Source organism: Salvelinus fontinalis, chromosome 36 (assembly GCF_029448725.1).
Source record: "Salvelinus fontinalis isolate EN_2023a chromosome 36, ASM2944872v1, whole genome shotgun sequence".
Taxonomy (NCBI): Eukaryota; Metazoa; Chordata; class Actinopteri; order Salmoniformes; family Salmonidae; genus Salvelinus; species Salvelinus fontinalis.
In genome coordinates this window covers 9,076,086-9,103,830 of record NC_074700.1, presented here as the reverse complement: position 1 = coordinate 9,103,830, position 27,745 = coordinate 9,076,086, and the positions used below count along the sequence as shown (strand labels likewise).

The window sequence follows — 27,745 nt, the reverse complement described above, 5'->3', positions numbered from 1 at the left end:
GGGCCGAAGCAGTCGCATTCTTTGGCACATGAACGGCATGTGCCGTGCTGCCCCTCGTCTTCTGATGCTTTGTACCCTGCCCAACTGCCAAATAAATCAGTCGCATTCTGGGAATGTCGTCAGAATGTTATCTGCTTCCTAGTGGAATGCCTGGGCTCTGGGTTTGTTTGGCTTTAATATGCAGCTCATTTAAAAGGAATTTAGATGGATGATATGGCGCCTCTGTAGCTATTCTTGGAGTGCTCTCTCACGTTGACCCACCTACAGTCTATTGCAAAGAGAGTCAAATGCTTGAGAGACAACTCTACTTATAGAGGTTAAGACTTTCCTCATCACATCTTGCAACGAGCATCACGTAGCTCCCAGTCCATTGCACATTTAAGCCAAATCATGGAAAATAGGTCCTGAAGTAGGTTCACCACTCAAGACAAGGATGCTTTTAGAGCTAGGGAGGATACAGACAAGATAAAGCCAGCCACTGTTTCCAGACACTTCAAAAGTAGTGAGAGAAATGAGTGGGGGAGATAGGGAGGCGTCTGATTGAGTCTGGAGATGCTCACTGATCTGACTCTCCAGGGAGAGCGAGAAAGAGGGAGTGAGAGAGAGGGAACGAGCGAGAGGGAGCGAGAGCAGAGAGTAGAGAGAGAGAGAGAGGAATCCTTTGTTCGGGAATAAAAATAAAAGGCGTTGGTTATTGTGCACAAGGCTCCCACTCCAACAATCCATTGTCACTGGGCTAGATGGCCAGCAGGATTAGCTTCCTGGTTGGTTTCTAAGGCAACATGGTGGACAAGTCAAAACCACTCCACTGTTTGGTCACCCCGGGGGGGGGGGGATAGGGGTAATGTGCATTTTTGTTTTGAAAAGGACTCCAGATCCTTCTGATTTCTAACACAGGATATACACAGCCTGTAGTCCGTCCATTAAGGGGGGGGGGGGGGGGGGGGGGGGGCCCTTTCCTAAAAAAAATAATGTCTGTAAAAACTCTTATGATAAAGTCAAGCTCCGGCTCTCTGGGGGGGGGTTGGAGTAGGGGTTGGGGGTTTAGTTTAGAAGCGATCGTCTCGGAGTTGCGTAGGGGACTTGAAGGGCTTGAGTCCTAGAGTCTTCCTGGGTCGTGTCTTCTCTTTGGTGACATCCAGGGGCTTGACCCCGACCCCGCACGCAGCAGCCCAGCCCAGGTCGATGAGCGGTGAGTCGGCCGGGTTCAGGGGTGCCACCCGGAACGTGGGTAGGGTCGGGGACCCGTTGGTGGAGCAGGGCGCTGAGCGGGAGGTAGGAAACGGCGCAGAGAAGGGGTCAAAGGGCAACGGTGTGTCGGGCGTGATGCCTGACGATGGGTAGGCCCTCAGGGAGAACGGGTCACAGTCCGGGGAGGGGAAGGGGTCAGAGTTTGTGAAGGGGTTAGTTGGCGAAGGCTGGTACCCCAGCAGGTGGCAGTCTGACCGCCGGGGCCCTTGAACAACACCATACCCCCTGCCTGAGATGAAGCTCCACGGGTCAATGCGGGGTCGGATGGGGGAGGGGCGCGGGCGTGGGACGACGTTGACCTCCAGGCGACGTGTTTTAGGGCTCCAGAGGCGAGGGTCAGGGAACAGGGAGAAGGGGACTGCAGAGGGCTTGTCTTCTGACTCCAGACTGTCCTGGCAAAGGGGGAGGTCTAAAACTGAAAGAGAGAGAGATGACACAGAGATAATAAATATGTATATACCGTTTCACTAACACACATCAAATAAGTGTGCAGACATTTTCTTCTTAGTCTAACATTGCAGACTGACAAAAGCCCCACTTTCAGTTTTTTTTTATTTAACCTTTATTTAACTAGGCAAGTCAGTAAACAACAAATTCTTATTTACAATGACGGCCTACCCCGGCCTAACCCGGACGACGCGGGGCCAATTGTGCACCGCCCTATGGGACTCCCAAACACGGCCGGTTGTGATACAGCCTGGAATCGAACCAGGATCTGTAGTGACGCCTCCAGCACTTGATATGCAGGGCCTTAGACCGCCGCGCCACTCGGGAGCCCCTCGATGGAGAGTAGATCCTAACGGGGCATTGAAGAAGCACTGAAGCGAGACGAGCTCGCGTGCAGACGATAGGGTTGAAAAGGTGTGGGTGTGTGTGTTCAATCTGAGACAGCTCTCTGGAGGTGCTAAGGAGTTCAGCTGACACGGAACCGCAATCAAGAACTCCACGTTCGGAGAACACGATCGGAGAACAAAAACAAATCCTCTGTCGTTAGCTCTCTAAGGCCGCCTCCCAAATGGCACCCTATTGCCTTTGGGCCCTGGTCAAAAGTAGTGCACTATATAGGGAATAGGGTGCCATTTGGAACTTCCATATATAAAAATAAAAAAAACACAAAAGTATAGAAACACAATCACTCAGGCATATTGAGTGTACCCATGAGATTGCAGTCAATTTGCTGCAGTCAGAGTTCCCCCCCCCCCAGTTCCAGTAATTTCATTTCTATGCTGCCAACAACTTTATAAACAACCTGTGTGTTTTGTAAGTCAATATCAGAACAAACAAAAAAATAAACAGAAACATATTCTGGCATACGGTAATAGATTTGTTATTTGTTTTATGTACCTTTCACCGCCGCGTGCATGTCAAGAGTTGATGAGTTGTTTGATTCTAGCTCTAAGATGAAAGTTATTAGCAGCATTACAAGCAGACGCAGGCTTGATGATCAGCTCGAGGCAGTTCCAAGACGGCATCCTTAGAGAGAACACTGTTGCGACTAGATATGAAGTTAGCATATCAAAATGGCACCGGAGGGCAACGCTTTAAAACACCCTTTAGATTCGCTGTGAGAATCTATTACAGTTACAGTTCTCCCGTTCCACCATCGTTAAATGACTGACTGGAAAAGTAACGGTCAGAGCTGAGCTGCGCTTACGTACATGTAAGCATATGGATAAGATGTTAGTTTTTGCTCTGTAATGATGAAATAAAAAAAATCCCCTGTCGAGGGGGAAGGGAAGTGGGGTGAGGGAGTTTGTGTGTGTGTGTGTGTGTGTGTGTGTGTGTGTGTGTGTGTGTGTGTGTGTGTGTGTGTGTGTGTGTGTTTACCCTCACCTAGTTGAGAGGCGGAGAGCAGGCTTTGGCTGGACCTCCTCCTCCTGTCCGCCCCGTGGCCCCAGACGTCACAGACAGGCGCCCCGTTGGTGTGGTGGGGGGAAGGGGCCCACTCCGCTGGGCTAACCTGACCCAGGACCTGGCTCTGCTGCTGGGGACTCCGGGCATGCCTGTGGCAGACCCACTCCCCTGGGCTAGCCTGTTCCTGGGTCTGGTGATGGAGGGTCAGGGGGGCCTGGGGGCTCTGGGGTGTCTGGAGGGCCTGGGGGCTCTGGGGTGTCTGGAGGGCCTGGGCATGCCTGTGGCAGGCCCTTTCCCGGGGGTGAGGGGGAGGCGGCGTGAGGGGCAGGGGCTTCACCTCAGGGGCGTGCAGGGCGCAGGGGAAGTCAAAGAGGGGCCGGGGTAGTGGCTCCGAGCTGGAGAATATTATAAGGTCATCCACCACAGGGGGGTCCGAGGAGGGGACTTTGGGGGCCGTGATGTTGACCTCCTGTGGGGGGTGGTGGTGGGGGTTAGTCCGGGGAGGCACCCTGGGGGGGATGTGTGGCACGTCCAGGTGTCGTCCCAGGGCCACGGAGGCCAGGAGAGAGCCTCCTCCCAGTAGAGCCCGGTGGGTGCTCCTCAGCAGTCCTCCCAGGGAGCGGTGCTCGGGCCTTGGGGAACCGGCCGGGGAACTCCCCTCCAGCCCCTCCTCGCTGCCCGAGTCCCCATGAGATAGATAAGCCCTGGGGGGCTCCTTCACTGAGGAGCCTGTGGAGATGGAGAGCGAGAAAAAGGTAGAGAGAGAGAGATGGAGAGAGAGCGAGAGAGAGTGAGATGGAGATGGAGATGGAGGAGGGAGGGAGGGAGCGAGAGAGAGATGGAGGGAGGGAGGGAGCGAGAGAGAGAGAGATGGGGGGAGGGAGGGAGGGAGCGAGAGAGGGAGGGAGGGAGCGAGAGATGGAGGGAGCGAGAGATGGAGGGAGCGAGAGATGGAGGGAGGGAGGGAGCGAGAGATGGAGGGAGGGAGGGAGCGAGAGATGGAGGGAGGGAGGGAGGGAGGGAGGGAGGGAGGGAGGGAGGGATGGAGGGAGGGAGGGAGGGAGAGAGGGAGAGAGGGAGGGAGGGAGAGAGGGAGGGAGAGAGGGAGGGAGGGAGGGAGGGAGGGACGGAGGGAGGGAGGGAGGGAGGGAGAGATGGAGGGAGGGAGGGAGGGAGGGAGGGATGGAGGGAGGGAGGGAGGGAGGGAGGGAGGGAGGGAGCGAGAGATGGAGGGAGGGAGGGAGGGAGGGAGGGAGGGAGGGAGGGAGGGAGGGAGGGAGGGAGGGAGGGAGGGAGGGAGCGAGGGAGGGAGGGAGGGAGGGAGGGAGGGAGGGAGGGAGGGAGGGAGGGAGGGAGCGAGAGATGGAGGGAGGGAGGGAGGGAGGGAGGGAGGGAGGGAGGGAGGGAGGGAGGGAGCGAGAGATGGAGGGAGGGAGGGAGGGAGGGAGGGAGGGAGGGAGGGAGCGAGAGATGGAGGGAGGGAGGGAGGGAGGGAGCGAGAGATGGAGGGAGGGAGGGAGGGAGGGAGGGAGGGAGGGAGGGAGGGAGGGAGGGAGGGAGGGAGGGAGGGAGGGAGGGAGGGAGGGAGAGATGGAGGGAGGGATGGAGGGAGCGAGAGAGGAGGGAGGGAGGGAGGGAGGGAGCGAGAGATGGAGGGAGGGAGGGAGGGAGGGAGCGAGAGATGGAGGGAGGGAGGGAGGGAGGGAGCGAGAGATGGAGGGAGGGAGCGAGCGAGAGATGGAGGGAGGGAGCGAGAGATGGAGGGAGGGAGCGAGAGATGGAGGGAGGGAGAAAGCGAGGTAGGGAGAAAGCGAGGTAGGGAGAAAGCGAGGTAGGTCGGTCAGCTCATGAATACAGAATACTAATTTAGAATTTACAATCAGCTATGACCCACTTAGTTAGGCTAGAGGTGGTGTGTGTGCATGTGAATATGGTAGTGGTGAAGAGCATACCGTTTTGGGCAGGCTGTGGCGTGGAGGGTCTGTACTCCTCAAAGTCATCCTTGGAGTCTCCGTTCTCATTGCTGTCCATATCCAGGAGCTTGGCTCTCATTGAAAGACTGGAACACACACACACACACAATGACTTCAAAACACACTAGTTCTGCTTTAGCTAATACGGAAAAACAATTTTTTACATATATGGCCCTGTGTATGGAGGGGTGTGAGGGAGAGGTGAGAGGGTTACTACCTGCTCTCCTGGGGGCTTAAGCGAAGGACTTTTGGGCTCTTGGGGCTCTTTGGGCTCTGGGGCCTCCAGTGAGGGCCCAGCCGGTCCCCATTAGCCTGCTTGTTGTGTGGAGGGCCCTCCAGGGGCCACATAGAGCTCAGACCGAACGCCCTGTTGTTCTCACTGGGGCTCACTGGAGAGGAGGAGGGATGGAGAGCGAGAGCAAGCATTCATAAAACACACACAATACATTTTCATTTCAAGACCACCTCTGATACAAGCACCATGACATAGGTTGGTGACACACAACAATCAAAACAGAGCGGAACCACGGTGTCTTGTACAACACGTTGCTTTCTCTAGCTGGGATACATGTGTGCCACCGTGCACCAGAACAGGTGATGTGCTCCGGGCTCAAACCAAGATTTCACATGTCACTGGAACAGTGTGGAACAGCGGAGGCAAGTACACGGGGGGGGAGAAACGGAGATATGGGGGGGAACAAAGAGAGCAAAAACAGAAGTAAAACTCCACCTGGTGCTGACACACTTACAGCAGACTTTCTAACCCCCCTTGGGGCTAGCGACGCTAACTCTGTGTGAGCGTTGCGCTAATGTTAAACAAACACTGCATGATTCTCAACAGCTCTCGCAGCGTCGTCACACAACAGCCATGCCCTCCCGAAGGGGGTTCCGACTCGGAGACGCAAAGTGCTAGCGAGTTCGTGTCAGGCACGACATCTCAGAAGTCTCTACGGAGCGATACTGTGAGAAAGACGCTAAGACGCTAGCAAGATGCTAAAGCGCTAACACAATTCTACCCATATGGCCCCTGGATTCAGTGAGTCATCGTCCGCTTTGACATTGCTAGCACAGATGTTTGCTAAATAAGGAAATACATTTTAATGACAGGCGCACTCTCAAGCCGTGAAAATTACCATTAAGCAGACACGTTACTACCGAGCCATGAATCCAACCCACTTTTTAATGCATAAATGAATCAAACAGATGGTTTTTGAAACCGCTAAACCAATAAAATAATTAATACAAATTAAATTGTGCTCTTAAACTCAACCGCAGTGGTTAGGCCTATTTTATGGGGAATTTTGGGAAAACCCCTTTCAGTCTGTTGCAACACAGCACATTCATGTAGACATGTGTGATCTATGGGGAGAATTCCCCCACTAAGGGGAAACAGTCTTTAGAGCTGACTCCAGAACAGGGCTCTTACTCAAATGCAACACAGCCTCATTCAGACCAATTAATTCTGGCTGGTATCTAATTCAGTAAAAAGGCATTTAACGTGGAACAGGACAAGCATGTGAAAATGCTGACATTAAAACACATGGAGGAAGGACTCCCCTATCTGGTAGAAAGAGGACATTGCAGACATAGAACTGAAGGCTAAAGCAAATACACTGCTGATCCCTTATTAAAACAAAGTCAGATAATATTTGGACTGGGACAGCCATTGTCCCAGGAGAGAGAGAATGTAAGGGCTGAGTGATGTGAGCAAGGATGAGGTGTGTGTAAACAGACCATGTCTTGTGTGCGAACTGAGAGGGTGTGTGTATGTGTGGTGGAGAGAGAGAGACCACGCTCACGTTGGATCGCTCGGAAGCGTGGGCCGAAGGAGGGAGAGGTGCCGGAGCCCAGATCGGGAGAGTTGCGTCTCTTCTCCAGCCCTGGAGACGCCTGCACTGTGATCTTATGGATGAAGTCTGGAAGAGACATACACCAGATGTGAGAACAGGCCACACACACAGAAACAATAAAATCACAATCCTGGGTCCTGTTCAGTAGAGAGAAAACGTTTTTGTAAACGGGGAGGTAGTACCAGATCTTGTGCAACAATAAGAACACATTTATTTTACCGTTGTAAAGCCTTTTGCTATGGTGTGCCCTACTGAACTCGACTCAGAACCGAACAGGCAAGGAACTAACATGTGCTTGTCTTTGGCAAAATTGTTTTTCTAGGTTCTCCTTGAAAATAATTTATGTGGTGGAGTGGGTGTCTGATTTTCTTTTTCATGTAATGCCATGAGAATACGGTAATTTGCGAGGCCAAGCTAAACGAAAACATGAGACGCCTGAAGGATGTCTGTCCTAGCTTTGCGTAGCAGGATAATGTATCTTTGTGGGTGTGAAGGTGGAAATGCTGGGGGGGGGGGGGGGGGGGGTAGAGAAGAGCCAGCCAGGGGTGACAGGAAGCCCAGAGGCGTGGTTGGGTTGGCTCCATGTCTCTCTCATCAACCCCCCATCAAATCACTACCCTGCTGCTGAGAAAGACCACAGCCTCCAGAACACACCTCACACAGACATATGCACACACTCGTATGCATAAACAAGTGCGCGCACACAGACTGAACATGCATACACGAGTTTACCCACACACAGACAGTACTCGTGCACGCCGTAAGAGTCAGTGCGCATTTGGAAAGAGCGGGAGCGTATCTGTATGAGAAACGCTGAGTGTGCCCGTATGACGGCAGATAGCCTGTTCCTAGGCCGTCACTGAAAATAAGAATTTGTTCTTAACTGACTTCGTTAAATAAAGGTAAAAGAAAAGAAAATGACGCATGACGACTGCTCAGCATGAGAGTGTGTGGGTTTGTTTCTATGGTGAGTTTGTTATCAGTAGACAATGAGAAGTAGTCTACAGGAGAAAGTGACCCTATCGTAGATTATGGCCTTACGAAGACGACACACGGTGTACTTCTAGTCCTACCTACTATGTTAGAACGTACTGTTTAGTGAAAACCTAAGCTGTTAGCCACAAATATCAACGGGTATTTGGACGGCCATTGTAAGATATGAGGGTACAGTACGTGATACTTCCGCACACTCGGTAGTGAAGTCGTGAATTAGTGTGAGGTGAGCTGAGGTGAACTAAGTACAATGATAAGTACCGTAGCTGCCTTCTCGGCCAGGTCTCACTGGATTTCAAAATGGCGACTGATTGACTGATTCCTACTCTGCCGATCTGGCTCACAGACTATCCAACCAAAGGACCAAAATGTCCTATTTCAAGACATCCCCAGCAAGTTACCCTCCGTCCCCTCACCTTGGGGCATGCTGATCTTCTCTCCGTTCTTGCTGCCCTTGAGCTTGTGCTTCTTGAAGGTTCCTTTCCTCTTCTTGACGTTGGGCTTCTCCTGGTTGTTCATGTGCAGGATGAGGAGACTGAGCTCCCTCTCGAACACATCCTGCTCCCACTGGGCCAGCTGCTGCTCCCTCTGCCTCAGGAACTCCTCGTGGGACTTCTGCTCCACCGCCGCGCGCTTCAGCTCCTCCTCGCGACAACGCAGCTCCTGGAGACGGGGGAGATTTGTGTTGTAGTTACTGCTGTTATTACGGTGTTATCGTTTATAACAAACACGTAAAACACACACACAAACGATACAATTTGTGTTTATTAACACACACTCATACATAGTGCCTTCAGAAAGTTGACTTGACTTATTCCACATTTTGTTGCCTGAATTCAAAATTGATTAAATATAATTCTCACCCATCTACACACAATACCCCATAATGACGAAGTGAAAACATGTTCTTAGAAATGATTGCAAATGTACTGAAAATTAAATACATTCATATCTGTATTCCCACCCGAGTAAATACTTTGTCGAAGCACCTTTGGCGAAGCACCTTTGGCGGCCATTACAGCAGTGAGGTTTTTTTTAAGGAAAGTCTCTAAGAGCTTTGCACACTTGGATTGTACAAAATTCTTCAAACTATGTGAAGTTGATTGTTAATCATCGCTAGACAGACGTTTTCAAGTCTTGCCGCAGATTTTCAAGCGGATTTAAGTCAAAACTGTAACTAGGCCATTTAGGAACATTCAATGTCATCTTGGTAAGTAACTCCAGTGTAGATTTGGCCTTCTGTTTTAGGTTATTGTCCTGCTTAAAAGGTGAATTCGTCTCCCAGTGTCTGTTGGAAAGCAGACAACCAGGTTTTCCTATAAGATTTTGCCTTTGCTTATAGCTGTATTTTGTTTATTTTTATCCCCGAAAAACTCCCTCGCGCTTGCCGATGACAAGCATACCCATAACATGATGCAGCCACCCACCATGCTTGAAAATATGAAGAGTTGTACTCAGTGATGTGTTGGATTTGCATAACCGAAACATAACGCTTTGTATTCAGGACAAAAAGTTAATTTCTTTGCCAATTTTATTTTTTTACAGTATTACTTAAGTGCCTTGTTGGGAACAGGATGCATGTTTTGGAATATTTGTATTCTGTACAGGCTTCTTTTCAAATCTGTCATGTAGGTTAGTATTGTGGAGTAACTACATTGTTGTTGATCCATCCTCAGTTGTCGTATCACAACCTTTAAACTCTAACTGTTTTATTAAAATCACCATTGGCCTCATGGTGAAATCCCTGAGCAGTTTCCTCCCTCTCCAGCAACTGAGTTAGGAAGGAGAAGGACACCTGTATCTTTGTAGTGACTGGGTGTATTGATACAACATCTAAAGCCTAATTAATAACTTCACCATGCTTTTTTTACCCATCTACCAAATCAGTGCCCTTCTCTGTGAGGCATTTGAAAACCTCCCTGGTCTTAGTGGTTGAATCTGGGCTTGAACCTTACAGATAATGTGTGGTTTAAGGTAGTCATTCAAAAATCTTGCTAACCACTATAATTGAACACAGAGAGTCGACGCAACTTATGAGATTTCTTAAGCACATATTTACTCCTGATCGTATTTAGCCCTGCAATAACAAAGGGGTTGAATACTTATTGACTCAAGACATTTGAGTTTTACATTTTTTATTCCACGTTGACATTATGGGGAAGTGTGTGGGGTGACACAAAATCTCAATTGAATCCATTTTAATTTCAAGCTGTAACAAAAATGTGGGCAAAGTAAACGGGTGCTCCATTTACGTGCAAGCACACTCCTCCATTTCTATTTCAAAAAAACGCATACACAATAATCATACAGTCAGCCTCTCTCGAAAAGACACCCGTTTCCCCTCACCTTCTCCTTGGCCCTGAGCTCATCAAACATGTCCTGGATCTCCAGTTTCCAGTCCTCCTGTAGGGAATGAAAGGAGTCCTGAGGCATCTCCTCCACCACCTGCCTCTCCAAAGCCGTCAGCTGAACCAAGATGGAGGCAAAGTTGGGCCTGTGGTGTGGGTCCTGATCCCAGCACTCTGAAGGCAGACACATTTAGTTAAGACAAATGATAATAACATGCCAATCACGGTTACTCCACTACCAAAGCATACATAACCCTGTAAGTTCAGGACATGACACAATTCATGCACAAACAAATCCACAACTTAAAGCGCATTATGGCTGTAATTTGGCTAGGCGTTGTCAAGGCCGTTTACACGACAGATGATCTTTAGTGCCTTTAACAAATCTAACGACAGCCTCAAACTAACAACATCCTCGAGCAGCAGCCTCAATGTGTTGCACAACCTAACCAGTTGCGTGGAATGTTTTTCCTGTGCGTGAGCAAATCTAACATTTTACGCAACATTCTTTTTTTAAATTCAGCCTCCAGGTTTGAGGAAATGAGAGAGAATTATGGTTACACCAAATTTAAAAACACACACACACACGCAAAGGACTCTTACCTGCCATGAGCATGGCAAAGGGTTCTGGGCAGGTGGAGGGGATGGGGAGGGTAAGTTTGTTAACAGCCACTCCGTAGGCCACAGCCAACCCATCTATGCCCCTGTAGGGAACCTCTCCTGTCAGCAACTCCCACAGAAGAACACCATAGCTGGGGAGGAGAGAGGGGGAGAGGAGCCATCAATGGAAGGTTAGGGAAAATTCTCTAACCAGTCCCTGGTCCTTCTGGTATTAATCACATCGGATTCAATTAGTCAACTAATCATGAAGCCATTGATTGACAAGTTGAATCAGGTGTGCCAGTGTTGGAAACACATGTGTGGAATGGCTGGGGAGCCCCAAGAACTTGTTTGATGCTATACATACAGTACATTCATGATACATACATAAAACACACATACAGTGCATACAAATGATATCAACAAGCTGAAGTGGAGGGATGGCAACTATGCTATACATTATTATTATAATCATTTATGTATTTATTATATGCAATAATGACAGTCATGGAAGTGCATTATGCTTCTCTAAAACCTGCATAAAGACAAAAATAGGGAATAAAGCAATACCTATTGCTTACTACAACAAATACATGGGGCGGGTCTAACACACACACACACACATATGACACAAACACAGGACTGTGCCGATCCTCAAAGAGTGGCAAAGTACTTGAAAGTGTGGAAGATTCAAGGTCAGAGACCTGGCCAGGATAGCAACCTCTCCCTCAACGTGATCAAGACAAAGGAGATGATTGTGGACGACAGGAAAAGGAGGACAGAGCACGCCCCCATTCTCATCGACGGGGCTGTAGTAGAGCAGATTGAGAGCTTTAAGTTTGTTGGTGTCCACATCAACAAACTATCTTCTTTATTTATTTTACCTTTATTTATTTATTCTTCTTTTCAATGACGGCCTAGGAACAGTGGGTTAACTGCCTTGTTCAGGGGCAGAACGACAGATTTGTACCTTGTCAGCTCGGGTATTCTAACTTGCTACCTTTCGTTTACTAGCCCAACGCTCTAACAACTAGGCTACCCTGCCGCCACACCAAGATAGTCGTGAAGAGGGCACGACAACACCTATTCCCCCTCAGGAGACTGAAAATATTTGGCATGGGTCCTCAGATCCTCAAAAAGTTCTACAACTGCACCATCGAGAGCATCCTGACTGGTTGCATCACCGCCTGGAATGGCAACTGCTCGGCCTCCGACCGCAAGACACTACAGAGGGTAGTGCGTACGGCACAGTACATCACTGGGGCCAAGATTCCTGCCATCCAGGACCTCTATACCAGGCGGTGTCAAAGGAAGGCCCTAAAAATTGCCAAAGACTTCAGCCACCCTAGTCATAGACTGTTCTCTCTGCTACCTCACGGCAAGTGGTACCGGAGCGCCAAGTCTAGGTCCAAAAAGGCTTCTTAACAGCTTCTAACCCCAAGCCATAAGACTCGTGAACAGCTAATCAAATGGCTACCCGGACCACTTGTATTGTCCCCCCATTCTTATGCTGCTGTTTCTCTGTTTATTATCTATGCATTGTCACTTTACCTCGAGATAATATGTACATATTACCTCAATTAGCTGGACTAACCAGTGCCCCCGCACGTTGACTCTGAACCGGTACCCCCTGTATATAACCTCGCTATTATTATATTGTTGCTCTTTAATTATTTGTTACTTTATTTTCTTTTTTACATTTTTTTTTTTTAACTTCAGTTTATTCTAGTAAATAGTTTAACATTTATTTTTCTTAAATCTGCATCGTTGGTTAAGGGCTTGTAAGTAAGAACTTCACTGTAAGGTCTATCTTTTATTCGGCGCATGTGACATAAAATTTGATTTGATTCAATTTCACAGTTCCACACACACACACTCTTCTGAAAGCGCTGTAGGCTGTCTTGTAAGTGGGGAGTGTAGCCTGCAGCGTTTTAATATAGTCCTTTAATTACTCTGCCACTCGGCTGCTCTGTTTATGCCAGCATTGGAAATCTACAGCTTTATGAATAAGTGAAAGGCTACAGCATGTCGCACCCTATTTCCTAAATAGTGCACTATAAAGGACATAGGGAGCCATTTTGGGAGACAGCCACAGAGATGGATAAAGGAGAATAGAAGAGGTCAATATTGGCCCTCATTTTCATAAAAGGTTCATTACACCCTCTCATTAACATATGCAAAGTAAAACAGAAAAGGCTAGTTTGGGAATAGTGAAGTGTCTCAGGAGAGCATGAGAAAGAGAGATGTGTGTTGTGTGCACAGTGTGCTATTTTGGATACACATCCTGTGTGTGGCCACACACACTGGTACGAAAGTGCATGTGCACTAATACACACACACACACGTATGCTTGGCCACACATACAGACACACACACAAAAAAAAACACACACACCCTTCACAGATAAACGGTTGTGGTCAGGTCTGCTGTGTGGCCTACCTCTCTCCCTCTCTAGCTCCATGCATTGTGTCAATAGGACAGTGTGCCTGACACGTCTCACACAAAGTACAGAGCAGGCTTTGAAGTGCTGCTGCTATCACATGGCTGTTCTCCTCCTGCAACCCATCCCTATTATATCACTGTCAAAGAAGGTGGAGGAGGGGGACAAGTTCCCACAGTCCAGGCTCATAAATAGTCTCGTCATATATCTTTATTTTTAATTCAATTATTATTTTAGCAGGGATGTTAGCATCTCTCATCATCATCATGTACAGCTCCACAAACCCCCCCCCCCCCCCAAACACACACGCAAACACACACTTACAAGCCCCCTTACCTCCAGACGTCGCTGCCCTTGGAGAAGGTGGAGGACTTGATGACCTCCGGCGCCATCCAGGCGTAAGTGCCCGCCGTGCTCATCTTGGTGGTATTGTGCCACTCCCTCGCCAGGCCAAAGTCTGTGATCTTCAGGGTTATCCCTTCCATACAATCATTCTCCATAGGCTGGGCCAGGAGGACTGGGAGGGAGAGAGAGAGAGAGGAAAGAGAACAAGAGATGCTTTGATTGAGACATCCTCCTTGAAAACACTTACATTTTAGAGATGCAGCAGATGATCTGAGCCAGCGCAACTTACAGTTTGTGCGTTCAACTTAAGGTTCCAAGGGACGACAACCCCAGGTGGCGGTCATAGTAAAGTCAACACGTTCAGTAATAGAGCAACTGTCTGCAGAATCAGTGCTACTAGGAAAAGACAGGCAAATCCTAAATAATATTTACACTCATTCTGACCGTATAAAGCAAGGTGGGTGTGAATAAAAAGATTTCTTCAACACTCTTAAATGCATGAAGTAATTATAATGCAGCATCGCAAAAAGGGGATTTAGAACTTTTCATAACTAAGTATTAAGCCACTTTCGTGACCCCCCTACACACACACGCCTTTCACATCCTCTTCCCTTTATTCTTTTAGATCAGACTTAGAAGAAACGAACACTGATAAGACCTTCTATACCTATACATTAACATCCCCTCTCTATAACCTCCAGACGAGACAATGGGCACATATCATCCTTTCATCATAGATATCTAGAATCTAGAATGAAACGCTCTGGAATAGAACTGAGCTAATGGAATACAGAGGCACATTCATTGTATTTCCTGATTTCCGTCTTCTCTACCCCTTGTACCTGCACGTCTTCATGTGATGGTTAGCTATGCTATGCACGGGCAATACATGCTAGGTACAATCAACCTGCACTGAGGGGCCATCATTAGCCTATTCCACCTTCACATGCAATCCTGGGGTCAGGTATCCTCCCTCCTCTCACGTGTGAGGTGAAAAGAGGTAGAAGCTCTGGAAATACGCCTTAGAATGACACGCATGTGTTAGGATGGGTCTATGCCCTCCCCTTTGGCAGCCCAAATGGGTAACCTCAGGGTGAGAGACGGGCAGCCAACGTCCAGCGAGTCAGACAGAGTCGGAATTATGGAATAATATTTTTATAGGGAAGTAAGCCTTCTGCTATTTCCAGACACTTTCTGTTCTTTTCAGTGTATAAGTGCATGTTGTTTCCGTCTGTCGTCTCTTGCCTTCTCCCTCTCCGTCTCGGGCCTCTCTCTCTCTCTCTCTCACACACACATACAAACGCTATAGTCTCTGGCTCCCTCCCTCTGCACACATCCTGTGCTCTGCCTGGCAGGCCAGCCGCTGCGCCGTGTTTGACGTCACAAAGGAATGCATCACAAGAGTGTGGGGGGGGGGGGGGGGGGGGGGGGGGGGGGGTATTGTGAAAAGGCTCAACTCTCACAATGAACCTCTGGCACCATCACTTCACACTGTGCTAGCTCTGCCACACACGCGCACACATTTCGACAACTAGAAAGACAGAGAACAGTGGACACATGTTCACACATGGGAACACACCCACAGTGTCAATTAAACATACGTACTGTACACACAGATACCATAGGCGTATCTAAAAGCACAGACACAGTTATGGGAGCTGTGTTCAATGTGAACAGATGCGCCACAGATCCATGGCATGAAATTGTGGGATGAGAACCAGACAAATGCCCTCCGTCCCTTTGCCTCTCTGTACTGTCTTTCTGAGAATCAACCGTTTTTGTCATTTACGTGCGTCAGAAATTATCCACGGACTTCCTGTTCTTCATAGGATTTCCACTAAAACCCATTGTCTTAGAATAGTAGTTATCAGGCAACTAAATTGAAAACAAAACAAACTGGATCGATTGACTTTTCATTGGCTAGTCCTCCTTGTAGCAGAAATGTAAACAACAATAAAACAAGTCTCCATTCATTCCATTCTCTTGTTGTTTTCCTTTAGTATACAGCCCCTAAAGGGGATAAATATTTACCACACTAATCTATTGTACTCTCTTCAATGAAACTTAACTAGTTTGTCAGTCAACACGTCTTGAGCACATTTCAAAACAAGCTTGTGTCCCAAATAGCAACCTGTTTCTTACATAATGTACTACTTTTGACCAGAGCCCAATGGGCCATGGTCATAGGTATAGGCAATAGGGTGCCATTTGGGACACAACCAAGCTCTGGGCAATAACCTCCATTTCCTCTCGGGCCGCTCTTGTGACCTAATCTCCAGGAAGTGACGCCAATTGGACCAAAGGGCTCTGGCCCTTCCTCGAAAGCGAGGATCCATTTCACCGTCGTGCTTTATGAGGCAGATTAAGCCGAATCCTATTTTTAGAAACAGGGGTTAACAGGGGTCATTTGGATTCCGGCAACTGATTGAGACAGCTGGAGAGGAATGTGGGATATATGGGTGAGTGAATCAAAAATCGGTCGCTCCGATGAGAGAGGGTTGGTTGTTATCGACAATAAACTGACCGAGTCGAGTGTCTGCCAGGGTTGTGACCTGTGGCGGCTTGAATAACTTGCAATTAACTAAAAAGAAAAATTGTCGAGACGTACAGACACACACAGCGTTTTAGCAGCATCAGCACGCTCAATATTCTTCCTCCATTTTCTGTGTTGAGGCAGAGTACATCCTCAATTAAGACACCCTTTGGCCCCTCCCAACACATGACCACACCATTCTCCGCTCATTATCACTGGCTGCTGGAACCACAAACAGTGAACTGGTCTAGTATGTAACCATTGTAAAGCTCCGCCTTATCTCAGCTCACTGGTCACGATAACAACACCCACCCGAGGCACGCGCTCCAGCAGGTATATCTCACTGGTCATCCCCAAAGCGAACACCTCATTTGGCCGCCTTTCCTTCCAGTTCTCTGCTGCCAGTGACTGGAACGAATTGCAAAATAAAAAAACATTAAAAGAATAATCAAAAATAAAAATCGCTGGAGACTTAGGTCTCCCTCACTAACTTTAAACATCAGCTATCTGAGCAGCTAACCGATCGCTGCAGCTGTACATAGTCCATCTGTAAATAGCCCACCCAATCTACCTACCTCATCCCCATTTTGTTTTTATTTACATTTCTGCTCTTTTGCACACCAGTATCTCTACTTCCACACCATCATCTGCTCATTTATCACTCGTGTTAATCTGCTAAATTGTAATTACTATTATGGCCTATTTATTATGGCCTATTTATTGCCTACCTCCTCACGCCATTTGCACACACTGTATATAGACTCTTTTTTTTCTTCTATTGTGTTATTAACGGTACGCTTGTTTATTCCATGTGTAACTCTGTCATTTTTGTCACACGGCTTTGCTTTATCTTGGCCAGGTCGCAGTTGTAAATGAGAACTTGTTCTCAACTAGCCTATCTGGTTAAAAAAAATAAAAAAATATAAAAAAACATTGACATCCACGGCATGACATCTCAAGTTTCACTAAACCGATGAACCAGACTAGAAGTCTAACTAACGCCTTGCACACACCTGCGCTCATAACTAACGTTACCATAACCGTTATGTAGAAGATAGGCCTACTCGGCCTATGTAAGGTTATAGTAACAGTTAACTGGTCACTCATTGTGAATAAGGTGAACAAGGGCATGTGGCACTAGACCCAGAGTTGGTCCCTGTCAGCCTGCCCAGCCCCAGACAACCTCCTGACAGACAGAGCAACCAAACAAAGACGCCTGCGACACGGCAGCTACATCCCCATGGCAACGGGACTCTGTTTGGTATTGTTTGTTGTTCAGAGAGAGAAAGTGAGTAGGTAGTCACTGAAATCACCCTAGATATGTATACCTGCCAAGCCCATCTACAACAGTATATCTATCCGGAAAGGAAGCTCAACTGCTCTATTGCATATTTGTATGTGGGAAGAAAAATATTGTATTCTCTTATTTAGGGGCACTCGGGCTATTTACGTCTCACGGGTGTGGATGAGTTCGCACTGACATGCACTTCCCGCACCACCAAGGAAGGGCTGTGGGCCCATTTCATTTCCACAGCAGCGTGAGAGAACACACGTTTGCATTCTTCAGAGGCACGTCGTTCCAAGAAGTGTAGCTAGTTGCACACAGATATTGGTTGTTCAGCGGGCATTTCTCAAAAGGAAAAGTGGTAACGGAATAAGGGCCGGGGGTAATTTATCATGAAAACCTAAATCCCTGTTGGCAGGACGCTGGCGTTGCCAGCTTGACTAAATTCATTAGTAGCATGACATTCATAAAGTGGCCAGCTGCACCAAACTACTGTTCATCTCTCTCTCTCTTCTTACCCTTACTCTTTTTCACTACACGCTCTTTCTCTCCTTCCATATCTCCCTCGCTCTCAAAACTGAATGCGCGCGAACCACTGCATTTAAGCACGGCAAGGTAAACGGGAACATTGATGTGTACAAACAGACCAGATATTCCCTCTGTAAAGTAAGTAAAGAGGCAAAACGACAGTACAAGGACAAAGTGGAGTCGCAATTCAGCGGCTCAGACACGAGATGTACGTGGCAGGGACTCCAGACAATCACGGATTATAAAGGGAACGGCGGCCACGTCACGGACACCGACGCCTCGCTCCCGGACAAGTTAACACCTTTGAGGAAAACGCCGACTCGCCGACCACTGCGAGCTGTCGTTCTTTGACGCTGATGTAAGATATTTAAACATGTTAACCCTACCGAGGCTGCCGGTCTAGACGGCATCCCAAGCCACGTCCTCTGAGCATATGCAGATCAGCTGGCTGGAGTGTTTATGGACATATTCTACCTCTCCCTATAGCAGTCTGTTGTCCCCACTTGTCCCTGTACACAAGAAAGCAAAAGTAACTGAACTAAATGACTATCGCCCCCGTAGCCCTCACTTCTGTCATCATGAAGTGCTTTGAAAGACTAGTCAAGGATCATATCACCTTACCTGACACCCTAGACCAGCCTCAATTTGCTTACCGCCCCAACAGATCCACGGATGACGCAACCGCACTGCACACTGGCCTATCCAGACAAGAGGAATACCCATGTAGGAATGGTGTTCATCGACTACAGCTCAGCTTTCGTCGCTAAGCTCGGGAACCTGGGTCTGAACCCCACCCTGCGCAACTGGGTCTTGGACTTCCTGACGGGCCGACCCCAGGTGGTGAAGGCAGGCAACAAAACCTCCGCCACGCTGATCCTCAACACAAGGGTGCGTCAGCCCCCTCCTGCGTGGCCACGCTCACCCATGACTGCATGGCCACGCAAGTCTCCAACTCAAATCATCAAGTTTCCTGACGACATAACAATGGTAGGCCTGATTACCAACAACGAGACAGCCTGCAGGAGGAGGTGAGGACCCTGGCAGAGTGGTGCCAGGAAAATAACCTCTCCCTCAACAAAACAAAGGAGCTGATCGTGGACTTCAGGAGACAGCAGATGGAGCACACCGACATCCACATCGATGGAGAGGGTAAGAACCTTAGTTATTGTTACTCTAGCCCAGGGGTTCCCAAACTTTTTCACTCAGGTCCCCCCCCCCCCCTTCCAGCACTGGGGAACATCCCATGCCGCTCCCCTGCGCGCACCAGATCTATTTCTATGGCCACAATTATTCTTCATGACACAAACTGTTCACACCCCTCTTCTTGGTAGAGAGAATTTTGCAGGTTTTAAAGCACATTTGAGCAATTCTATACACATTGCCGTGTCTAATGTGTATTGATGTGATATTTGAGTGAGAAAAAAATTACAACAACATCTATGGGCTAAAACCCCCCGAAATAAATCAAAAAACATTAGCCGACATGGGCTAGTTTATCTGGACATTTCTGGCAAGCTATAAAATGCTCTCTATACAAAGGGAAGCAATGACTGACATGACAAGAGAAACTGATGATGCACTACCCAATTAAATTTTACTATTACAACTTTTAAGAGTAAGTCGAAAGCTGCACCTAGTTCCCTGTATGACCATGGCTGTTGGCTGATGTTATGGTCGGTGTGTGTGTGTGTGTTTGGGAACCATTGCTCTAGCCTATACCTTAGAGACTGCTGCCTTATGTACATAGCCATTAAACACTAGTCACTTTAATAATGTTTACATACTGTTTTACCCACTTCATTTGTATATACTGTCTAGTCTAGGCTCATCCTATATAACTACTGCTGCACACATCTTTTCTATTCAAACCATTATATAGATATATTTATATTCCGGACTCTGACATTGCTCATTCTGATATGTCATCATGTTTTGGGGATTTCTGTGTATTGTTAGGTATTACTGCACTGTTTGGAACTAGAAACTGCATTTGGAATGACATCTGCAAAATATGTGTACGCAACCAATACAACTTGATTTGATGTCATTTCTCTCTGCCCTCCTGTGTGTTTGGGCCGGCTCTGCTCTGCCCGTAGGCGAGGGAGAATTCCGACAGGGGAGGGTGCTTTCCCCACGAAGAACGGCAGCTTTGTCCCCTGAGGGACAGAGCCATAGGCTGACAGACAGTCTGGCAACCTCTAACACTAACATAGCGATAGAGGGAGATGGAGACAGAGACAGAGAGACAGAGAGACAGAGAGACAGAGAGACAGAGAGACAGAGAGACAGAGAGACAGAGAGACAGAGAGAGAGAGAGAGAGACAGAGAGAGAGAGAGAGAGAGAGAGAGAGAGAGAGAGAGAGAGAGAGAGAGAGAGAGAGAAACCAAAAGAGAGAGAAAGAGGGAGACGCAGAGAGATATGGAAGAATAGCAGCAAAGCTGCAACTTGCAAGAGAACACAACTCATGCATTTAGTTACATGGCATTATAAAGACTAGTTCTCCTCAGGCCCTAAGGGCTCCTCTTAAGAAGGGCGCATTAAGGGATTACTCTGTCAATGGGTTCTTCATAACATACACCAAGTCTAGTCATTGAGTATTTTTCTCTCGGCAGCTAAAGTGCGTAAAAGTTAAACGCACCTATACAAAACAACAATGGTACAACATAGCTACCAGTCTCTCTCTCTCCCTCTTCACAAGAAGCAGTGAAGCTGACATCGACACTAACATCAGTCGTTGAACTTTAACCTCCGTCAGCTCAGTATCCTCAAAGATCTAGATTTTGGACTGTCTGCTCTAACAATGGGAATACATGTCAGCAAAGGCGGAAGGAGGCAGAACATTCTAGTTAATGAGGGCATGTGAACAACAGGTACAACTCCTATATATATATTTATTTTTTTAACTCGAAGTTACCAGGGTGCCACGTACGTCCATTTATATCAGTATATTTGTAACCTAAATATTACGAAACCTCTTTTCGATCAAATAAGCCTCACTTGGGCCTCCCGGGTGGCGCAGTGGTCTAGGGCACTGCATCGCAGTGCTAACTGCGCCACCAGAGTCTCTGGGTTCGCCCCCAGGCTCTGTCGCAGCCGGCCGCGACCGGGAGGTCCGTGGGGCGACGCACAATTGGGCTAGCGTCGTCCGGGTTAGGGAGGGTTTGGCCGGTAGGGATTTCCTTGTCTCATCGCGCTCCAGCGACTCCTGTGGCGGGCTGGGCGCAGTGCGCGCTAACCAAGGGGGGCCAGGTGCACGATGTTTCCTCAGACACATTGGTGCGGCTGGCTTCCGGGTTGGAGGCGCGCTGTGTTAAAGAAGCAGTGCGGCTTGGTTGGGTTGTGCTTCGGAGGACGCATAGCTTTCGACCTTCGTCTCTCCCGAGCCCGTACGGGAGTTGTAGCGATGAGACAAGATAGTAATTACTAGCGATTGGATACCACGAAAATTGGGGAGAAAAGGGGATAAAATTTATTAAAAAATAAATAAATAAAAAAATAAGCCTCACTTAGCAAATTATCAATCCAATGTTTATGTTGACTTAATTTGACACTCTCGTTGACCTCCATACAAAAAAAAAGACCAACTTGGACTGCTTTGCGCTTTATTCTCGCGCTGACAGATTTTAGGGCGGAGTCAGCCCTTTCGCGTCGCCTCTCCCTCTCTGGTATCCTAGGAAACTCAGACCCTGGGGGTCACTCAGCAGTCAACCTCACAGGGTGTAGAGGTCAGAGGTCAGAGGTGGCTGGTGTATAAGTGGGCGGTTACTTCCTACTTTTTGAAAGACGGACCCCTTTATACGACATAGTACAATGTGACGGCCCGATGTCGTGCATTGATCTAGCTAGTTAATCGAGGTTTGATTGACAAGAAATCTTCTAATGTTTGCACAATCGTGTAGAACGGCACTGGAACAGATAAAATCAGTTTCAACTTACTGAGAGGGACAACAAAAATGTAGCAGTATGAAAAACATACCTCGACTACACCGGTTGGTGCCACCTTAATTAGGGAGGACGGGCTCGTGGTAATGGCTGGATTGGAATAAGTGGAATGGTATCAAATGTGTTTTCAATGCGTTTGATGCCATTCCATTTGCGCCGTTCCAGACATTTTTATGAGCCGTCCTCCCTTCAGCAGCCTCCACTGCTCGACTCTAGTACAACAGCTGCATACACACATGGGAATGCTCAGCTACAGAGAAGCATACAGAAGCATAATACAGGACAATTAGTCAAATCATTCTAGCCAAATATCAACCAATGGTACGAATTCTCCATCGGCTCACTATAGAAAAAAGATGCTAGTGAGCTAGTGAGAGAGAACTAGGTGTAAACTTTGGAAAATATCTCTCCCTGATTCCCCGGGTTTAGGAACCCTCTCCACATCTTCTGTGGTGTGAACTTAGTGTCTCGTTTGGTCCCTCCCTCCTCTCATTCCCTGGAGTTGTGTTGTCCAGGCCCTCATCCTCCTGCTCGCTGTTCCACACAGCATATTATTCTGGAACTATTAGTTGAGTGTGTACACATACTGTCCGTGCATGTGTGTGTGTGTATCCATGCATGTGTGTATCCAAGCCAACAGTGTGTGTATGGGAAATCCCGTGCCAGCTCCAACCTGCCCCCTTCCCTCCCTATGCCAATCAGACCCTGGGATCTCAGGATGCAGCCTGCCCGGCATTTCCAAAATAAAGAGAAGGGAGCACAGAGCTAGAGGGGAGGCCAGCTACCCTCACCCTTCCTGGGCCTAGTGCACTCTTATCACAGTCAGCCAGACACTGTTCCAATGGGAACGCAGCTGGGCCTTGCCTTGGCCTCCTCCACAGAACCTGGCACAGCCACCCAATCACAGGTGATTCCTGTTAGGCAGCAACACACTGGTATTGAAGATGTCAGTGAAAAGGATAAGGACAGGCTTGTTCCTATTGAGGCCGGTGGAGTATTTCCTTGCCACTGTCTGTCGGCTGCGTTTGCTACTGCAGATTGGGGGCTGGAACGTTGTCGTTTCAACGACGAACAAGAACGGCTATCAACTTTGTGTTCTACTTTTTTTTTTTTTTTAACTGATTGAAGATAGAAGACGGGAATTGACCGACCGCAAGGTCATTTATTCAGTCGATTTGTGGCTACATGCTTCTATCTCCAAGACCAGGATCTCATTCCAGTTGGAGGCTATTTCCTCCACAAAACAGAATATAGTTTGCTTTCGGGTTTGAATACGCAGATGAGTTATTGATTTGAATTTACGAGTACCGTCTCCTCCTACTCATCCCATGACCCATTTACCCAGTTAACTACAAAGTACAGCTCTCACTTAACAAGCCACAGATACATTGTTTTATTTCAAATGACTAACTGGCCATAACGGTCAAGCCCCATTTGGTATCTCTAACCATTTAATTTACATACAGTACCTCTTGGATTTACTTTCAAAATGTCCATATCAGGGCCTGTATTCATACAACGTCTCAGAGTAGGAGTACTGATCTAGAATCAGTTTTGCCTTCTTAGATCATTATGAAAAAGATTACAAAAACAGGGGGACCTGATCCTAGATCAGCACTCTTTAGCCTAGTATTGTTTGTCTCTGACAATAGACTTGACTGGCAAAGGTAATCTATTGCCTCAGCAGCCCCTGGTACAGATGATAAAAGTCAACATGCCAGACTTATAGAAATACGGGTTGCATTTCAGGGGTTTATCAAGTTCAAAATGTCTCTACTTCCTGGCCTGAATACCTCCCATGCCGCCACTACGGGCTAAATGTCCAAATTGCCCTCGTAATTCTCCTCAGTGAATTTGGGAATGTTGCTGTGTGTGAGAACGAGTGTGTGAGTAGCGAGAGGCTGCCAGCGTGTGTCTGTGAGTGCAGAGCAACACAGGGGATGTTTTCAGTGTGCTGCGTTGCGGCGCTAAGGACCCTGAACGAAAACATACTGGTGGTATACAGATGTATCAGATACTTATCCACTCTGGGAGGGAAAAAAAAGACATGTTGTTCCAAGATCTACTAAAACTGTGGTTCTTCTTTAAAAAAAAAAGGGCCATTAAGTTTAGTTTGACTCCACCAAGGCTTAGTGTGGCATTTTCCACGTGATTTCAAACTATAGTGTATTTTTAAAGTGGGTTTAAATACAATGTATGTGAGCCAATGTGTTTATGACTGAGTGTGTGTGTGTGTGTGTGTGTGTGTGTGTGTGTGTGTGTGTGTGTGTGTGTGTGTGTGTGTGTGTGTGTGTGTGTGTATCTGAGGGCCGATGTGTCAATGACTGACTGATAAGGGGGCCCAAGGTATATGTGTGTGTATGTACACACAGTCACTTGCGTGTGTGGGCTGGTACTGGGAATGCGAGAGGAAGAGCCTCCTCTGCTGTACCTTAATCTGTATTTACTTTCAACAGAATTTCAGTTGTGGCCCCTGGCCTGCGTCCAAGTCCTTCCTCTGTGTGCATTTCCTTCAACGATCCTGTTTAATCAGCATCTTCCATTCACGCAGTAAGTACAATCAGCTTCACTGATTTGTAACACAAAGCTACAGGCTTTTATCTTTTCAAATCTCTACACCTATAGAAAGTGTCTTCAACCCTTAAAAAGGACACATTTACATTTTTACAAACAAATATCTACTTTTTATGTAAATGGCATGTTATAGCATCCAGACACTTTTTTTGTGATTTCACGTTTTTGAGAAACTTACCCCAAAACAGCAAATCACTTCCTCATCCTTGTTGTGTAGTATGGGGGTCCCAAAAAAACACCCAAATACGTCCTTTTAGAAACGGCAACGCCCTCAGTATAGTGATGCAGGTCTTCAGATGTTCTTCATGTGAAATTGTGACATTCCGAAATGTGTCTGCAACGTTATGACATTTTGTCAGGCCCCCATACTACACAACGGGGATGAGGAAGTGACTTTCTGTTCGGGGTAAGTTTCTCAAAAACATGTGAAATCACAAAATGTGTGTGTCTGGACCAGTGGCGTGTATTCATGGATGCCAAGGGAAGCCGGGCTTCCCCAAATATTTGACCAACAAAAAATAAAATTAAAATATAAAATGTATTTTTCGTCTCTGTGTGTTTTCATCATCTGTCAATTTGCAAGTGGCTGAACCTGAGTGGAGAAATCATCCGAGCGAGGGAAACAACGCCCCTCGTCTCAGTATGTGTAGCCTTTGTATCTGATGCTGTCTGGACCCGTCTGGACCAAAAGAGTATAACATGTTGCCGCCATAGCGTTTGATTGACTGATGCCAACAAGCATTTGGCCTCCCTTGATAAAAGAAAAACTATAAAATAATTAGCCAATCAGCGTTGAGCCGAGCTCAACTGTGTGTTGTCCTGGTGGCCAGTTTGGATTTGGCTTCAGACCAATTAAATCACTTCCTCTGCAAAATGTAATTTTCAGAAAAAACGTGTCAGTTTCAGGTCTGCTTGTGTTGATGTCCTGCGGTAGCTAACTTTCTAAATCGTCCCGTTCCTAAGCCATGGATGGAGATGGGGATTTGGACTTGTGGTTTTGACTTAATTCTCTGTACAGGCCAATGATTTTGATGGCGATTCTGATCCAAACATAAATTAATTTGTTGTGCCACTGGCCTGAGACGATTGAAGTTCAATTTGTAGCCAAGTAGGCTTACGTTAACTAGCTAACGTTAACCTAGCTAACTTAGTGGTTCATTGTTGCCCATGCGAGAAATCAGGCTAGCAAGCATTTTAGCTAGGCAGACTATGACAACGAAAACTAACAATGACAGAGCCATCAACGTTTTGCCAACATGAAAGAGAGGAGGATGGCATTGGCCTTCAACCAGTCTACAAGTAGGGTGAGTCAACATGTTTTGTTTAACTTGCGCACACACCACAAATCAGTACCATGGACAGAAGCATGATATTTAGCAACATTGATTGGACTAAATTGTTTTTGGTATATTTAAGTTTATATATAGCCTTGTTGATTTGATCATGTTTAAGTTGAAATGGTGCTGGAATACTGGAGCGTCTGTTGTCTTTGTGCTGACTTGCGTTAACACTAAATTGTGGTAACACTAAACATGAACTTGTTTGACCATTCTGCAGGTGACATACACTATAAATACACACAAAAGCATGTGGGCACTCCATCAAATTAGTGGGTTTGGCTATTTCTGCCACCAGTTGCTGACAGGGGTATAAAATCGAGCACACCGCCATGCAATCTCCATAGACAAACAGTGGCAGTAGAATGGCCTTACTGAAGAGCACAGTGACATTCAACGTGGCATCGTCATAGGATGCCACCTTTACAACAAGTCGGTTTGTAAAATTTCTGCCCTGCTAGAGCTGTCCCCGTCAACTGTAAGTTCTGTTATTGTGGAGTGCAAACGTCTAGGAGCAACAACGGCTCAGCCAAAGTGGTAGGCCGCACAAGCTCTTAGAACGGGATCGCAGAGTGCTGAAGCTAGTAGAAATTGTCTATCACTACCGAGTTCCAAACAGCCTCTGGAAGCAACGTCCGCACAAAAACTGTTCATTGGGAGCTTCATGAAATGGGTTTCTATGGCTGAGCAGCTGCACAATGCCAAGCATCAGCTGGAGTGGTGTAAAGCTCGCCGCCATTGGACTCTGAAGCAGTGGAATTCTGTTCTCTGGAGTGATGAATCACGCTTCACCATCTGGCAGTCCGACGGACGAATCTGGGTTTGGCGGATGCCAGCAGAACGCTACCTGCCCTAATGCATAATGCCAACTGTAAAGTTTGGTGGAGGAGGAATAATGGTCTTTGGCTGTTTTTCATGGTTCGGGCTAGGCCCTTTAGTTCCAGTGAAGGGAAATCCTAAAGCTACTATGACATTCTAGACGATTCTGTGCTTCCAACTTTGTGGATACAGTTCTGGGAAGGTCATTTCCTGTTTCAGCATGACAATGCCCCGTGCACAAAGCGAGGTCCATACAGAGATGGTTTGTTGAGATCGGTGTGGAAGAACTTGACTTGCCTGCACAGAGCCCTGACCTCAACCCCATCGAAAACCTTTGGGATGAATTGGAACACCAACTGCGAGCCAGGCCTAATCGCCCAACATCAGTGCCAAATCTCACTAATGCTCGTGGCTGAATGGAAGCAAGTCCCCACAGCAATGTTCCAACATCTAGTGGAAACGCCTTCACAGAAGAGTGGAGGCTGTTATAGCAGCAAAGGGGAGGGACCAATTCCATATTAATGCCCATGATTTTGGAATGAGATGTTCGAAGAGCAGTTGTCCACATACACTACATGACCAAAAGTATCTGTTTGGATGCATTATTTGCTTTGTGGACCTCACCGGACAGATGTCGCTCTCCGGTTTTGTGATGAAACAAACGTACTGGTAGTTGAATTTATTTCGCCGCTGTGTGACTGATGTCTTCTGTTGTCACGGCCTTATTGTATATCGAGGTTGTTATATAGCAAAACTATGCAATTATCACAACATAGGTTGTAATATGGCTTTTTTACTGACTTGGATTCCTCAGTGATTTTACCCACGCACCACTACTGGTCTGGAGCCTTCTATAACATGTCATCTACATGAAATAGAGGTTTGGTTGTAAAAAAAATTAAATAAAATAGAACTTCTGCTTCAACACAGCTCTTTTATTGCAACAGTCCACTAAACAATGCCTTTAATTCACTTTAAAATCATTGTTATCGTGTAGTGAACACCTTTTTTCTCTGAACTTGACAACCGTCTCCTTTCACTTACTTATTATTGAATCTAAGGCCTCGCTGTG

General features: G+C 47.2%; 1 protein-coding gene across 1 annotated transcript in view; it reads right to left on the bottom strand.

Annotated features, from left to right (window-relative positions):
* Nucleotides 1–950: 950 nt before the first annotated feature.
* The window catches only part of LOC129835185 (mitogen-activated protein kinase kinase kinase 11-like), a 31,900-nt gene continuing 5,105 nt past the window's right edge, over nt 951–27,745 (bottom strand). The window contains exons 2-10 of the mRNA XM_055900622.1: nt 13,646–13,826; nt 10,873–11,021; nt 10,268–10,443; nt 8,338–8,584; nt 6,878–6,994; nt 5,296–5,467; nt 5,058–5,164; nt 3,085–3,834; nt 951–1,666 (exon numbers count right to left, since the gene is read on the bottom strand). Coding sequence (XP_055756597.1) covers nt 1,050–1,666; nt 3,085–3,834; nt 5,058–5,164; nt 5,296–5,467; nt 6,878–6,994; nt 8,338–8,584; nt 10,268–10,443; nt 10,873–11,021; nt 13,646–13,826 — 2,516 coding nt within the window. The 3' untranslated portion in view covers nt 951–1,049. The remainder of the gene's footprint in view (nt 1,667–3,084; nt 3,835–5,057; nt 5,165–5,295; nt 5,468–6,877; nt 6,995–8,337; nt 8,585–10,267; nt 10,444–10,872; nt 11,022–13,645; nt 13,827–27,745) is intronic.